At 50.1% G+C, this 14,809-nt stretch overlaps 1 protein-coding gene across 6 annotated transcripts in view; it reads right to left on the bottom strand.

Moving 5' to 3' along the window:
- The window catches only part of LOC128876439 (uncharacterized protein CG43867), a 90,074-nt gene that overhangs the window by 70,825 nt on the left and 4,440 nt on the right, over positions 1-14,809 (bottom strand). For all 6 annotated transcript variants that reach the window (XM_054122818.1, XM_054122822.1, XM_054122821.1 and 3 more), the window contains exon 2: positions 6,563-7,722. In XM_054122818.1, the coding sequence (XP_053978793.1) occupies positions 6,563-7,495 (933 nt within the window). In that variant the 5' untranslated portion in view covers positions 7,496-7,722. The remainder of the gene's footprint in view (positions 1-6,562; positions 7,723-14,809) is intronic.

Below are 14,809 nucleotides of genomic sequence, written 5' to 3'. Positions count from 1 at the left end.
AAATGGGACACCGTGTAGACGTCCCTCGCCCCTCCTGTCGTCGGAGTGCCCGACGACGAAGAGGACCGAGGGACTTTTGAGGGTTCCGTGCCACGAAAGGAACGTAGTCGAGTCGACTGTTCGTACATTCGCGTGGCGCCGCTGTGTGCGTGCTTTCCTGTCTACCTCAAAGGGAGATTCTTGACTGGAGCAGAGAGAAACAGCGGGAAAAAATATGGCGCACAGGTGACCGGGGGTCTAATGAGTCGCGCGGATGCGTAGTCCTCGGTGACGACACTCAGCGCCTCGTATCACCATGAAAACTACCGACCTGGGTGATATTTCTTCGACAATTTTAATGGCACGGTCTCTACCCGATTTCATTAGCGACCTGGTGGCCATGTCTCCAGCTATTCGCCAACCACCGTGTTCGCGGAAATCTAGACGAAACTCGGGGTTGCTCTGGTTTGCCGTCATTTCTACAGAATCTGGTACCGGTAGGGTGTCCGCAACACGAGTGTTTCGAGTTCCCCTCGAAATGAAGAATCCTCCACTTTTTTAAGGGGTTCTTAGAATCTTTTCTTAATCTAACGTAATTAAACAACTTTTCTGGCAGATTCCTCCATAAATTTGTCCTCAACCCCGCAAACAATCTATGTAGTTTGGGAAACGCTGCGGTAGCGTACCTGTGTTTGGTTTCGAAGCGCGGGCACGCACACGGAAGCTCGCTCACTAGGAGTAGGTGTGCGCGTCTGGAGGGCCGAGACGCAAGGAAGCAGTGGAAAGTTCTCTTTGAGGCGACTGGCTCTTAGATGGGAGGGACCAATTAGAGACACCCTTCTGCAGTCTTATTCGGTCGTCGCGTCTTTGGCGTGGTGCCCTGCGCTCGCTGACAGCGTCTAAGTCGACGCGAAGCAGGAAGCAAAGAACGCCGGAAGAAAATGAGCCGACCGGTAGGTGGTGGGGAACCGATAAACGATACTCGGAACTTTGTCGACGTTTATCCGCCACTGGGAAACCTGGTCGATTCGAAACAACTCGAGGACGAAGGAAACTTTGCCCGCCAAACGGAACGGCGAACATCGATATCGTTTCTTAACCCTAGAGCTACAAAATCCACCCGAAATAACTGACTCGACGTTTCTAGTTTGAAGTTTAAAATTGTACAAATTAGTGTTTCGAGCCGTGATCGCTCGAATCGTAATCTTAAATTGAGTCTGCAGCGCAGCAAACTGGAAGCGACACGACGAATTCGCGGAGCGAGATAATCGACCGATCCATTACGATGAAACATTAACGACTGGGAGGCGCGAGCGAATCAACGCACTGACGGACACGCTGCGGGGACACTAGGCGGGTATACAAATCAAGATAATGGCGAATATTTCACGATAATGTAACGGGTGGCTGAATCGTATAGGTCCCGAGGGTGTTAGGTACATCGAGCCGTCATCTGTATCAATAGCTACCGGAATTCTCCGTTTCTCTTCCCTCGCCCCTCCTGTTGCATAATGCTGGGAATGCAATGTGTATCGATAAGTCGCCTCTATCCCTAGCGAGAGAAGCTGCCCGAGAAGCCAAGATACACTGCGAGGATCTCGAGGCCGAAGGGGGAAGAGACATCCAGCCAGACAAAAGAAAAATTGAGAAAACGTGGATGCTGTGGACGATATCGAGGCATTGTCTCACTTGTAATTACTACTCTTCTACGAACCGCGGTTTTGGGAACTTTTTACAAGACGCTGGTAGATGCTGGTAGGCAAAAGCGATCGGTAGGTGTGACAGTATAAAACGACGTTTCGCTTTTGTCTTCCGAGTACACCATCCTAGGATTCTTGGAAATCAGCCCGTAGCGATCCGAGCGAGTCGGTAAATGTACTACTGTCCAAGAATTCCAGTTTACGATGGTCAGAGGGTACTAAACCGATGTCCAGGGGCCACGAAGCCACGCGAATACTTTATTTGTCCAGCTACACACATTATTATTCCCTTCCTGTGTCTCTCCATATATCCCGAAGTTTGGCATTGAAATTCTCTTCTTTGTTCTGGTCACGAATGCAACGATAAGTCCAGTTACGTAAGCTCACCGCGTTACGTGTCAGTTACCTTTACTTCACGCGTTTTCACGCCGAGACACGTCCTCCTTCGCTCTCCTCTATTTACTTTTTCGACGTCGATGCAAACACTGCACGTGTGGCTACCGAGTTTCGCAATTCGGACGCATCATCGGCTACTGCGACAACGAGTTATCGCCTCTGGCTCGATGTTAAATCGTTCCCGCAACTTCCACTTCAATTCCAACGGGCGAATTTTATTCGCATCGCACCGCAAATTCAATGGGACCGCGAGCGCAAACATTGCGGGTGTCGGGACGGACTAAACGGCTCGTTACGTTCACGAAAAATTACCGAAACGCGTTAATTCCGTTCCCCGCGGGACCGGATAATGAGCAGAAGTGCGTTTATCGAGGCTCTGCCGGTCGAATTTCGTTCGGTCCACTTGACCGTTTTGGCTATCGCGAAAATAAATTCTTCTAGTGGATTTTCCGAGGCATTTTTCCAACCGACGTTAATTTAGACCGAAGGCGATCGTCAAAGCCGCGAAAATACTCGTCGAGGAAACTTCAATTTCCAATATCCCCATCGAGGGCGTGAAAGCTACGCGAATACTCAGTCAGAAGGCTCGTTCGTTCGGCCTTCAATATCCTTTCCGTTCCTGTGACAGAAGGGGGAGGCGTAGGGCGAGGGCGACGGCGAAGTTAACATCCGTTTCATCCGTAAATAGGTCTGAAAACGTTGGAAAGGAGGTTTCCCCGGATCCGAGGCGGGCTCTCGGAGTCGAGGCTTTTGAAATCCACGCAGCGGAAGGCCCGTCTGTTTGCACGGAGGCCCTCCATTCACGCCGTCTGCAGCGAATCAATATTGATACGGACTTTATATGTGGAACGCGGGTTCTGTACACGCCGCACCGTTGGAATGCAATATTAATAGGACGCTCGAACAATACACTTGCTACCTGTGTACACGCTACGCGGCACCGATATTTGCTTAGGCGGCCTGGTTCGCGCTGTCATCGTCGTCATAGATAACGAGGTGTCACCGAGCAGACACGATTGTTCATAATTTCGAACGTGTCGCGTTCACGCTTCGTCCCCGTGCTGTCGAGATGCGTTTCTATAGGTCAAGGGTGACCGTACAAATAGATCAAATAGATCGGTAAAAAATTTCTTACGTTATTCTCACCACTGTACTAACCAGTAGAAGACGAAGGCCAAGAAATAAAGGAAAAGTAGAGGAACGATAACTATAGCTGTCCTTTACGCGAGATAAAGAAGTTGACGTACGAAATATGCAAGGACGACCGTCGCAAAGTTAGGACTCGTTGGTAAATTAGAAATTCTAACGAAGATTAAAACGAGACTCGTCCAGCTTCTCGACGCTGCTCAGGCCAGGGGAACCTGGCGTAAAGATCTATGCAAAACGGCACTTGGAACGAGCACGAAAGATACGCGGGCGTAAGGGTAGAAATGGCCGACCGTGCAGGTCGGCTCGCCGAAGTGTTCCCCAGAAGACTGCATCAACTTCTTTACTTACGTTGCGCTTCAACGGACCCATATTTCCGACCAAGCATAATGCTTCTCGACTTTAATACTTGGTGGACGAGCTCTGGGCACGCTTCGGCACGATCCGCTACGGGACGATCTTTGAAGCGTAATATATTCGTTAAGCACAGGTGAGATCTTTCACGTTTATGTAATTTTACTTTTTTTTTTATTTTTTTTATTTTTTTTAAGCCTTGCGATGCTTTTGTTTCTCCTCACAAAAAACCACCCAAACCCAAACCCTGCCCGTGTCGTGATCGAGCGTCGCTGGTCCCCGCCATGGACGAAGAAAAAGTAAAACGGAGAAATCCATATGGACGACGAGGCGACGAAAAACACAGTTCACGTCGACACGTATGTACGATCCCGCTCCGCGGTATTTACCGATTCTACGTTTAACTGGATGTTTTCGGGGTTGGGAATAAAACCGAGAGCGGAAGGAGGGTGGAACGCGAGGGATGGTCTGGGCAAAAACGTCGAAATATGGCGGGTACCGCGGAGGCAGCCGTATAATTTCCGACTCAGCGCGGCTCGCCGAATTCTCGTCAACGTTTCATTCGCTGGCTCTCCACCCTCGCTCGCCCACGTACACGTGCACACGTGTGCAGACCTGTTCTCACCCCTTTTCGGACGCAGTTTGTCTGTATTAATGCGCGACAACGGTCGACGCTGAAAAACGCGCGAAAAGGAGCGACAGCCATCTTTAATACAGAAAAATAATTTCACCGGTTAACCGCGCTAAAATGTAAAGTCCATTGTTTCGAATCTATGTAATGGTACTCCTCTACTTTTTATCATTTTGATAAAAATTTTTACTAGATGCTTTCCGTCTCTTTTTCCCCATTTTCATGAAACGACGAAGGGCTTTTAAGTTTCAGGAAATGGTATCGACGCCGGAAGCGCGGCTAGAGCGCTTTTAATTTTTTTACGAGGTCGTTACTCGTTAATGCCCTTTGAAGAGGCATTAGAGAGGGCGACCATCCGCGATACGCGGATAGCGAGGCTCGCGACTAACTCGCTTCGCTATCTTCCTCCTCTGCCTTCTACGGTTCAACTATTTCCGTGGCGCGACCGTGAACGTGGAATGTAGGCCCTTGTCACGCGACGAAAGGTCAACTCTCGGAGCACGTGAGCAATTTCCAGGAAACCCGCGTACGTGGGGTTCGCATTCGGGAGTATCGATCGACCGCGAACTCGCGAGATTTTTCGATGATTCTCGCATTTCCGAATTTATTCGACGATGCCCAGGCCCGAGGATATATCTTACGATTACGTCTGAAAAGTCGCAGACGATCCGCGAGAATCGCTATTCTAGCGACGATAACGGCGAAACAGATCGAGTAAGACTCTGCCAACCACTGGGTTCTTCTTCCAAGAATCAGCGGGAACTCAGGCCTCGCCCCTTTCTCGTTACGCTGGTGTTCCGCTCTAACGAATCGCGCGAACTTGGAGTCGTGGCTCGCCTCTAACCGAGCAGTTGTAGAATCAGCTGACGCGACGGTGAGAGGCGGCCGTGGGGCTCCTTATCGCTTTCGTATCGCGCCTCCGTGCCGAACCCCGTTACGCGTTCGCTTGCATCATTCTCGGATCGTTGTCCTGATTGACGTAACGTTTGTTTACAACGCGGCTAGCTCGCGGCAAGATTCGTATTCGACGATTATCAGCGCACGCGAAACTATTTTTGTTGCGCGCTTACAGTGCTGGCGGTTCTTCGCGTCGATGCACGCTCGGGGAAACAGCTTTCGTGGCGTTAAACGATAAAATAACAAAGACTGCATACTCGCACGCACTAGGAAATGCATACATCTACCCATCTGTATAACCGAAGCGATCATGGCGATCATCCCTGTTTTTCGATGTTTCAGCTATCCTACCAATCCCTCGCATACCGAATTCACGCAACGATAGAGAAGACATCGAGAAGGTAACGAGTTAAGCGGTGCCCAGTGGAGCCTCCTCTCTTGGAAAGTGATTCAATTCCGTTTAAGAGACACGAGTAGGTTTTGAAGAAGAGAAGGAGACCGACCCCGTACTCTATACCGGCGGCTATGTGCCTTATCTAGGGTGGTCGCGTTAAATCGTGACGCGTGACTGTGCATACCGAAGACGCAAGTATGTACCCAAGCGGCGCTTGTCCTCCTCCCTCGTCGCGATTGACCCTACTGCGATTCGTTTGACGTACGTCGAGTGTCGGATAAAGCAGCCAAAGAAGGATATAAATCGTTCCTACTTGGAAAACACGTTCACCCTCGCGTTATTCTATATACGAAAAGGTCCGAAACGCGTATTTCTTATCTTTCGTTATGCAAGCGTGCAAAGGTTGATCGAAATTGCAAATACGCGTGAGACGAGATACTTCGGGGATGTTTCTTGTCACAGTCGGAAATTCAAGAATCGCGTGTGGGTAGGATGAATTTTCCGCAGGAAGAGCTGGCGATTCGAGGCAAACGACTCGTTTCACGGAAGCCCTCCGTTCGATCGTCGAACACGGGTAACGTGGAAAACAGAATGGGTTATCGAGCAGCGGCCGTTTCGCTGGCGGCACGGAACGGGATCGCTTATTGGTTTAGTCACGGATCGTTTGACGCGATTGGTCCCCGCGGACTCGCCGGAAAATATGGGTCGAGACGCCCGTAGACGAGCCATCTCGTCGGCTGCCTTTTCCAGTGCACCGTGCAACGCCCAACGCAATTTCCTGGATAACCTAAACGCCATCGCGTCCATTTCAAAGTCTCTCTGCCAACGATTCGGTGGAACGAGAGTTTCGACGTTTAACAGAACGACGAAACTCGAGCAAATTTTGTTGCGCGACCAAGTCGAATAGGGCAAAGGTTAGATATTCGATTGCATTTTGAAACGATCATCAAACGACGTATAATAAAGTAGCGCGAACGACGACGCGTTTGGACTCGTTTCGCGGACAAAATAAACCAAAGCGACGAGGACTGGACGCTATACGAAGAGCAAGGTAAATAGACTCACCTTTTCGCGAAGCATGTCTCGTACCCTGGTGGCCTGGCTTCTGCTTCTGTGAAGCTCGAGTTGTAGCTCGAGACACCTCTCCTGCCAATTAAGCTCCTCGACGGCGGTCGAGTATCCATCGAAGCTCTTGGACGCGCTGTAAGCGGGCCTGTTCTCGAGCTTCTCTTTCTTCGCGTCCGAGCTAGCCGCGGGAGTCCTCTGCTCCGCGAACAGCCGTCCCTCGGTGAACATCCTGGACCCTGGGAGTTCGGGTTGCTTCCCGGAGAACGAGTAAGCGCGGTCCGAGTGTTGATGTCCCGAGCGTGGCGAGGGTCCTGGATCGAAATTTGACCTGGTTCTGGTCAACGCGGCTAAATCCTTGGCGTCGTAGCAACCTGCCGTCCCATCCAAGTCGGTTTGGCCGGCGAAGGTCCTCTGCTTGTCGGCGTATTCCACGTGGCCGCTGGATTCGGACGTAAAGTCGTAGGGGCTGCACTTGGGCTTGGTCTCCCTGAGCTCGACGTAGCCAGCGCTCCTGGCAGTTTCCGCGAACCCTTTGGTTTCTTTCTGGAACAGCAGATTCGGTACGTTCACGTACGGGGAATCCCTGGTGTGCACGGGCAGCGGCAAACTGGACGAGGTCGGCTGGTGGGCGACGTTTGCGTTGTTGTTGGCATGTCTGGGTCGCGGCGGCGGGGCTGGAGCCTGGCGTAGCTGACGCGGCCAGAGTCGAGGACTCTCCGGCCCGCTGGACTGTCCTCGACTCGACTCTGGTCCAGGCTGCCTGCGCGAGGAGTCAGCTGCTCCTTGGACCATCCCCGAAGCCTCATGGCCGCGAACGCCCAATCTGGGGCTGCAGGGGGCAGAGTTCGAGCCAAAATCCGTGGCTAGCCGCGCGATCGGATCGAGGATCTGCGAGAGACGGCGCGCAGGAGAGCCCCGCACCTCCTCCATCGTGGCTCGGCTCGCTGGGTTGTCTGCGTGTGTCGTCCTCGGTGGTGCTCGACGCCGCGGGCCTCAGTGCATCGCTCGGCGGCGTGGCTGATCCCTCGCGTTGCCTCCTTGCCTCGAGGGATCACGTTGAAACGCGCGGAACGTACGTCGCGGCCATCTCAGGGCGATCACGATCTCACGCGCTGCTGCGGGCATCGTTGCTCACATCCTCGCGGCGAAACGGTGACCTGCAACACCAGACCCTATGGTTACGTTACTATGAATCGCTTAATCGCGCTCGTCGTTGAAAATACTCGAGACGGTACGCAAGAGACTAGACTCGAACGGGGAACTCTGGTGGGAACCTACCTCGACGAATCGAAATGTTAAGTCAAAAATCGTTCGGAAAGGTGTCCGAGAACCGTTTCGAACAGAACGCTCGACAACGCGTGACCGATGTCGAAGATGCTTTGATCGCCGAATCGTGTGACGCCTCGAGGCCACTTCCACGACTACGAGTGACGTCATCAACTACCCCCACCCTCCTCTTTTGACGCCGTTGTGGGCGGGATTTATTTTACGAGGCCTCGATGGAACAGCCAACTGATTTGGCGCTGAGAATACCAGGACATGCCAATAGCGAATATTCAATTTTAGGTTAACGCTTTTACTCTTTCGCTGTCTAGACCGATAGTCTTTCCCCAAGGTGCCCCGCGTAAATGAAACAGCCAAGTTCGGTGTTGCTCGGCTTCGTGATCAGAAGTCACGCTCACCACTGTTTACGTTTTTTCAGCTCGAGCACTGTTTACGTTTTGTCAGCTCGAGCACTGTTTACGTTTTTTCAGCTCGAGCACTGTGTACCCAGCTCGCTGTTGTCTTTCGAGCAGCTCGTTTCAGTTCAACCGATTCAAACAAAAATTCTCTATCCGTGCTTCGCGTATCGATACTTGCTCTCTCAACTTTCGAACACATTGCGAGACGATACTTTATACTACGTGAAACGGATACAGCGACTTTCTCGAAGCCCCAACGTGGATTCCTGCCCGTTATCAAGCTACCTGTTGGCTCCAGGACCGTACTCGCTACATTCAGACCCGTTTGCTTTTATTTTTCTCTCGCAGAAACTGCATCGTCTACGCCTATTTTTAACGTAAAATCTTCCCGTATAGTAGGGCATATTTCGTCGAGATGAAACTTCTTTGGTTACGCAAAATTCTCACAGGTGCGAAAAGGCTTTCTCGCGGCTCTAAAACGATGATTTACGACGGTATCGTCTTGCGTTTGCGTTTACGAGTCGCCATGTTCGTTCCACGAAGTTCGTCTCGGTTACAGTCATAGTTCGTACCGATTTAATCGCTCCTGACGAAGAAGCTTGGTCTCGGCGTTCCTAGGAAAACGGCGGCAACTTTCGCGGACTCGTTCGCGATCCACGCTGACGAGATTAGGCCAGGAAATGGAAGGCAGATATTAACTCGCGGCGAGTGTTTGCGCTACTAAATTGAAAGCTGTAACTCTTTGGGGTGTCTCTCGAAGCGACGCTCCACCTCCCAACCTCCCTCTTTCATTTCCTCGCGGTTCTTCGGCGTGACGAGGCACAGAAGAGGTGTAGAGAGGAGGAGGATCGAGAAGAACGAGAAAGCAACGCGGAGAGCCGCGGGAACGACAACGACGACGAGGAGGACGTCGACGACGAGCACGACGACGCAGGGCTACAAAGTTTATTTTAAGGTCGACACTAAAAGGGACTAAATGAAAAACCGGATGGAAGGGTGGGGGCCGTGTGACGTCCCGTTCTGCAATTACCGCGAGAGCGAGACGTCTGCCGCAAAGAGATGCTCGGTGAGCAGGAAGAAGGAACGTTACTCCGCGAACTACGAAATTGCGCTCTTCGGCTCGGTCCCTGGGTCGCCCAGCGCCCCTTTGACCACCAATTTCGTCGAGTGACGATGAACGATGGTCAAAGACGCGAGCGACATTGCTTTCTTAAAGGAGATTCCATTTCAATTGTCGAGTCACGGGCTATCTAGGGGATAAAAGCGACTCCTGACTTTTCGAGCTTCCGTAATAATAGTAATGCAGACGGCACTCGAGCGATAGGATCAGACGGATCGCGAGTCAAATAACAAACGACGGCAGAAGATTCTCCGGTTTGACGATGCGTGAGAACTCGTAATCAAAGTCTGTTCGCTTAAGATAATCAGTCGATTCACGGACTCGATACGGCGATGCCACGTAACGAACATACGTAAGCGGTCTCGGTACTCGCGGATTAGAAACATGACTCTTTAACAAAGTCGAGTTCTTTCAGTCCTTCTGAGACTAGTCGAAGCAGCGTTGAACTCGATGCTAACCTATCGTTAGTAGCGTTGGTAGTTTAATTACCAAAAGAAGACTCTTTGCTTCAAACAAACTCGACTCGCTAAACACGAAAACGTTCTACCAGGGCGCATAACAAAATCCTAGAGGTGACTTTAAATCGCTTAATTAATTACGACGATGGGTTGATTCGAAAAAGGAGCGGATGAGGTAAACGACGAGGCGGTGTCGTCAAAGAAGCGTTTTCATAGGGGTCAGGGTGCGAAGTTTTTTCTGGGTAGGAGAGAATAGAGAAATCTGCTTGCAGAGAAAACAGTAATTATACAAATTGGAGCGGCGCGACCGGAAGCCGAATCTTCGTCTAGAAATAACAGCGGGAGCTCGTTTCGGCGGAGTCGCGGACCCTTTGTGACTCCTCCAACATCTCTTCATCTGTTTCCACGCTCTTTCATACTCACTTTTTTCCTTTCTTTATTTTCTTATCGCAGAGCGAAGGTTTGGGCTAACAAGGGAACACTGTCTATCGACGAAACTTTGCAGAAATATTCGTCGGTTCGGCCAGAAAATTATGCTTCTCGACTTTAAAGAACAAATTCCCTGTTTTACATTTTTTTAAACTAGATATGGGAATTTCAAACTCGTCAAACTCCGAAGGAATCGCGGAGCTTCGAGCAAACCTGTCCGCCAATCCACTGGAACGGAAATATCCTTCCATTGGACGCGAACTGTCCCGCGAGTTCGTGCCTCGATGAACAAACGTTACGCAACATGCTCGTAATCGATAACGATCCTCTCGATGCCGGGCTCGCTCGTGTTACGTCGTTACGCCAGCGTAACGTGTATTTTTATCCTCCACGATTGACCAGCCGCCCGCGAAGGAACACGCCGATGGATTTCGCGTTTCGCGACGAGACCGAGAAATGAAATATTCCGCGATATTTACAACGAATCCCTTTCAAAGTGTCGCAAATTTTCTCTCTCGTAACGTCGCAAAGCGATCTTTACCGCTTGCTGAAACTACCGACTCGGTGGGACCAGCAGCTGTGACTTTGAAATAACGAGTTACTCCAGCCGACGATAGTTATCGAGTGATTCCGCGTTTGTTGCACCAAGTACAGCGGTATGGTGTACGTCTCTCTCTAAATGTCGCAGTTCGGTCTCGAGTCAGTGGCACTTGGAAAGAATTCACTGTATCGATCCGAGACGCTTTCGCGAGCCGTGACGTTTTAATAAAGCAGCCATGCAATGCTCGTATTGCGCGCGTTTTATTATTACTGCACTGTAAATCTATCGGGGGCCGGTATATATCGACATGGGTTGATTTTATGCGGACTCTCGTCCCTTCACGCTCTCTCCACTCGTATTCTTCGTCTCTTTCGCGGCTTGCGCGTCTCCGGCATCGAGCAGTCGAACTCTCTCGCGTAATATCGCTCGGTTTACGAGCAAGCGATATCTTTTTCCGGGGCGGATACCGTGTACTTTTGGGATTGTCGTTTTCATGAAAGAAACGCCGCTCCTCGGACGTCGAGAGCACTGTCCTCTGAGGGACCCGGGCGCGAGGATATACGACCGCAATAACGGCGAGTTTCGTTTCGACGTATAAATCTGAATACCTACTCGAAATACCTAAATCTCCCCGATCAGATCCGACCTGCGACCGTTTCAACGTGTTTCGCACCCCTGTGCCCCCGGGAACATTAACCCACGACGCCAACTTTTCCAATCTGGACTACTCACGGAATATCTGGGTCTCCGCGCGACTCTCCGACCGTTTTTTCAATTCGCTTTTCATTTCTTACAACTTTGGAGTATTTTTCTCCTGCATTTTCTTGGAATTCGACGAATCCTCGCGAACCAGTCAAAATTTAAGGAAAGAGTGCTCAAAGGTAGCGTCGTCGACGCGAACACGGTCGGTCTATCGATCGTCGGGACTTGATTCTTAATCGTAATAAAATTACGTATTCATAGAAGGCCTGTTTGTTCTTCTTAGCTCGACTTCACCCTCGTTCTGTCGCGAGGTAGGCCTACGTGGAACGTCGCTCGCGTTCAGGCCACATGTACCTACGTAATACCCGGTTCCTATATAAAAGCGGCAGCTAGTGGTCCCGTAGAGTCCATGAATAAATTTCAAATTAACTTTCGAACGGTTTTCGCGTTATACGAGGCGCGACGGAGGTCCTCTTCAATCTGGCCGGCTCCTCCGAGAGGCAGTCGTTATAATTCGAAGGGCTCCATCCCCGAAGAGTTCCAGAAAAGAAACGTAAACGAAAAGAACGGATAGACGAATACGTATCGTGTAAAGGGATCATTTTTCGAGAATTTTTCGTCGAGCTTGCATCCCTGTGGCTTGTGAAAAGTTAACTCGGACCGCTTTCAAATTAATCGGAACCAATTTACAGAGAGAATCATCAATAACTCGGCCTCCAAATTAACCGACCTTTCTTCCCGCTGTACCATCATAAATCACGGGTATTCAAACTCCATCTACCTTTAACAAGCCACCACCGAGCCCACAATTATCCGATTCTTCTCGCATTAAAGCAGAGCCGCGCTAAGATAGCATTATGCGCATCTTTCTAACGTACCTTTTCATTCTTTATATTTACTTATTCTCGCACCGAAAAGAAACTTTGTTACTTTGAACTGCGTAAAGTTTTAAAAAAAAAGTAACAGTTTCAAAAGAACAGTCGCAGTCGACGAAGCGTTAATCGAGCGCGTCGCACGCTCCATCGATTTCTCCGGGCTTTTCCTCGAAACCGACGTCTAGCAGGAAAATTCATTCCACGATTCAGCCTCATTTTTCGTTGAAAAATCACCTTGTCTCGGGCTAGACGCGACTATCACCGCGTATACGTATCGACACGGCTCGCGTCTAACGCTCTTCGCCCTGATCCTCCACCGCTCACCCCCGTGTTTCTCCCCTTTTTTCCGCGAGACGGCCTCGTCACATCTCTCCCCCGTCCCCGTTATGTATTATTTATGGCTCGATAGATCCCCGCAGAACGAATCCGATTCTTCGACCCGAGCGGACACCCTGTACGTCGGGGTAATTTATTCGACACCCTGTATGTAAAAAGGTGGGCTGGCGTCGGTGGCTTCGAATTCCACGGAAAACGAAGCTGCTCTGTCCTCGACGAGCGAAAAGAGCTCTCACGGTTCTACACCCCCCTATAAATCTCTCTTTCAAACTAGCAACCAGCAGTCGCTACGTCGCTCGCGTCTAGTTGTTATTGCTTCGAATCTCCTTTTAAATTGAACATTCTTTTTCCATTCGGACGGCCCTCGGAGAGTTTAGAACTGAGAAATACGTCGCTAAATTGTCGTTTGCATTAGCCATTGATACTCGTCGGGGTGCTACAACTAGCCCTCGGCAGAATTATCATCGAGCGGAGTGCATGCATAACGAACCGTCAAATTTGAATGACTACCTGCGCCGAGAACGCAAAGGAACGATTTTTCAAGACAAAGATGGTGCGTCGCGGGAGGCCTGGCATTCCTTCCCAGTCAAAGATATTTCTATTTCTCATTCTAGCCGTCGGTCGTGTTGCTTCCCGTGCAATTTCTCCGTGGGGCCGAGCAGCGACTAGCCGTTCGCGTACAAGTAGGAAAATAAAGGACGATGTCTCGCGTGGTGTCGCGTGCGAAGGAACTATCCCGCGGATACGTGACGCGAATACATCAGGGATGCTAATTGCGGATAGAAAGGGCATGCACGGAACCCCCGACGCGGAAATGCACGGGAAAGTGTCTGTCCAGCTTGCCCACGGGGACGAAACTTCTCGACGAACAAAACTTCCGCCAATGAACCCTTTCGATCGACCGATGGTAATTACAACTTTTCCTCGCCGTTCCCTACTAGGCAAAAAACAATGGCGGGAAAGCGTGCGACGCGTTCAAACGTTTTGCTTGGGAAGAGATTCGAAAAAAGTTGGAAAATATGTATGAAAAATTTGCAATTTTACAACTCTCGAGACGTGGCGACGAAAGAATATAAAAAAAGAAATCGTTAATCCGAGTTTGTTGTTCGCACGGCTACCCTGCGTTATCGAAAGTTGACGCTTTCGCTCCAGCCTGCTGCTTTGCGTTGGTAAAGAGGACCAAAAGGCCAGAGGCAATGTTTGCCAGATTGCTATCACCGCGACCCGTTTTTATGGCATACAGATCGTCGTGACCCTAACGTTTCACGGGTCTCGCTACGAGCCTTTAGCGTGCCCGAATATATCTCGTAATAATCGGGCCGATATTGCGGGAAATATCGGTTTGGGAAAATGGTTCAGCGTGGCAATGTAAAACGCGGGGGATATATTCCTCCCGCGCTCTCGACTTTGGGAAACGTCGTCGGAGACCCGAAGAGTTTTACGAGCGGCGAAGAAAGGGGGACTTGTATGGAAATCGTGTAATGGGAGATAAAAATAGAAGTACGGTGCGAGATGGTTAGAACGAGAGGTGAAGAGGAGAGGCCAATCGCAACTAGGAGAATGGAAAGAGAAAGGAAACACGGTCGAAGGAACGAACAAGCGAGCGAGCGAAGGTGAGTGAAAGTGACCAACCAACGGTAAATGAATTATAGCACATAAATTAAACCCTGTTAATTAAAGTCAAAGCGAATAAATATTGATAGGCGTTGCATAGGGCGATAAGTAAAAATTAATTAGCCAAGTAAGAATGCCGATGAATTTGTACTCGATTTTTATTGTTAGTAGGGTGAACTTTCTTAAAAACGAGACCGAGAGAAATTGGACGAAATTCAAAAACGTTTGTTTCTGTGTTGCGAAATTAAATCGGTCACGAAGGGGACCCTGATTCGAGACCCTGACACCCCAATTGTTCGTACCGTTTTTCAAATGGACACGGGCCAGATCATGACCGAAACGCAGCAACCACGTCATCGATATACCTTTATACTGGTTTGCTCGTTAGAGTGATTTGTCACTGGCGACAGACTCGCTTATCGAGATTCCAAAATTGGCAAGAACCCGCCACTGGAACGTTCTCTATCCTTGACTCGCACAAAAGTCG

Source organism: Hylaeus volcanicus, chromosome 5 (genome assembly GCF_026283585.1).
Source record: "Hylaeus volcanicus isolate JK05 chromosome 5, UHH_iyHylVolc1.0_haploid, whole genome shotgun sequence".
NCBI classification, from domain to species: domain Eukaryota; kingdom Metazoa; phylum Arthropoda; class Insecta; order Hymenoptera; family Colletidae; genus Hylaeus; species Hylaeus volcanicus.
The sequence above is the reverse complement of the archived record's forward strand: the minus strand, read 5'-3'. Positions and strand labels throughout refer to the sequence as shown.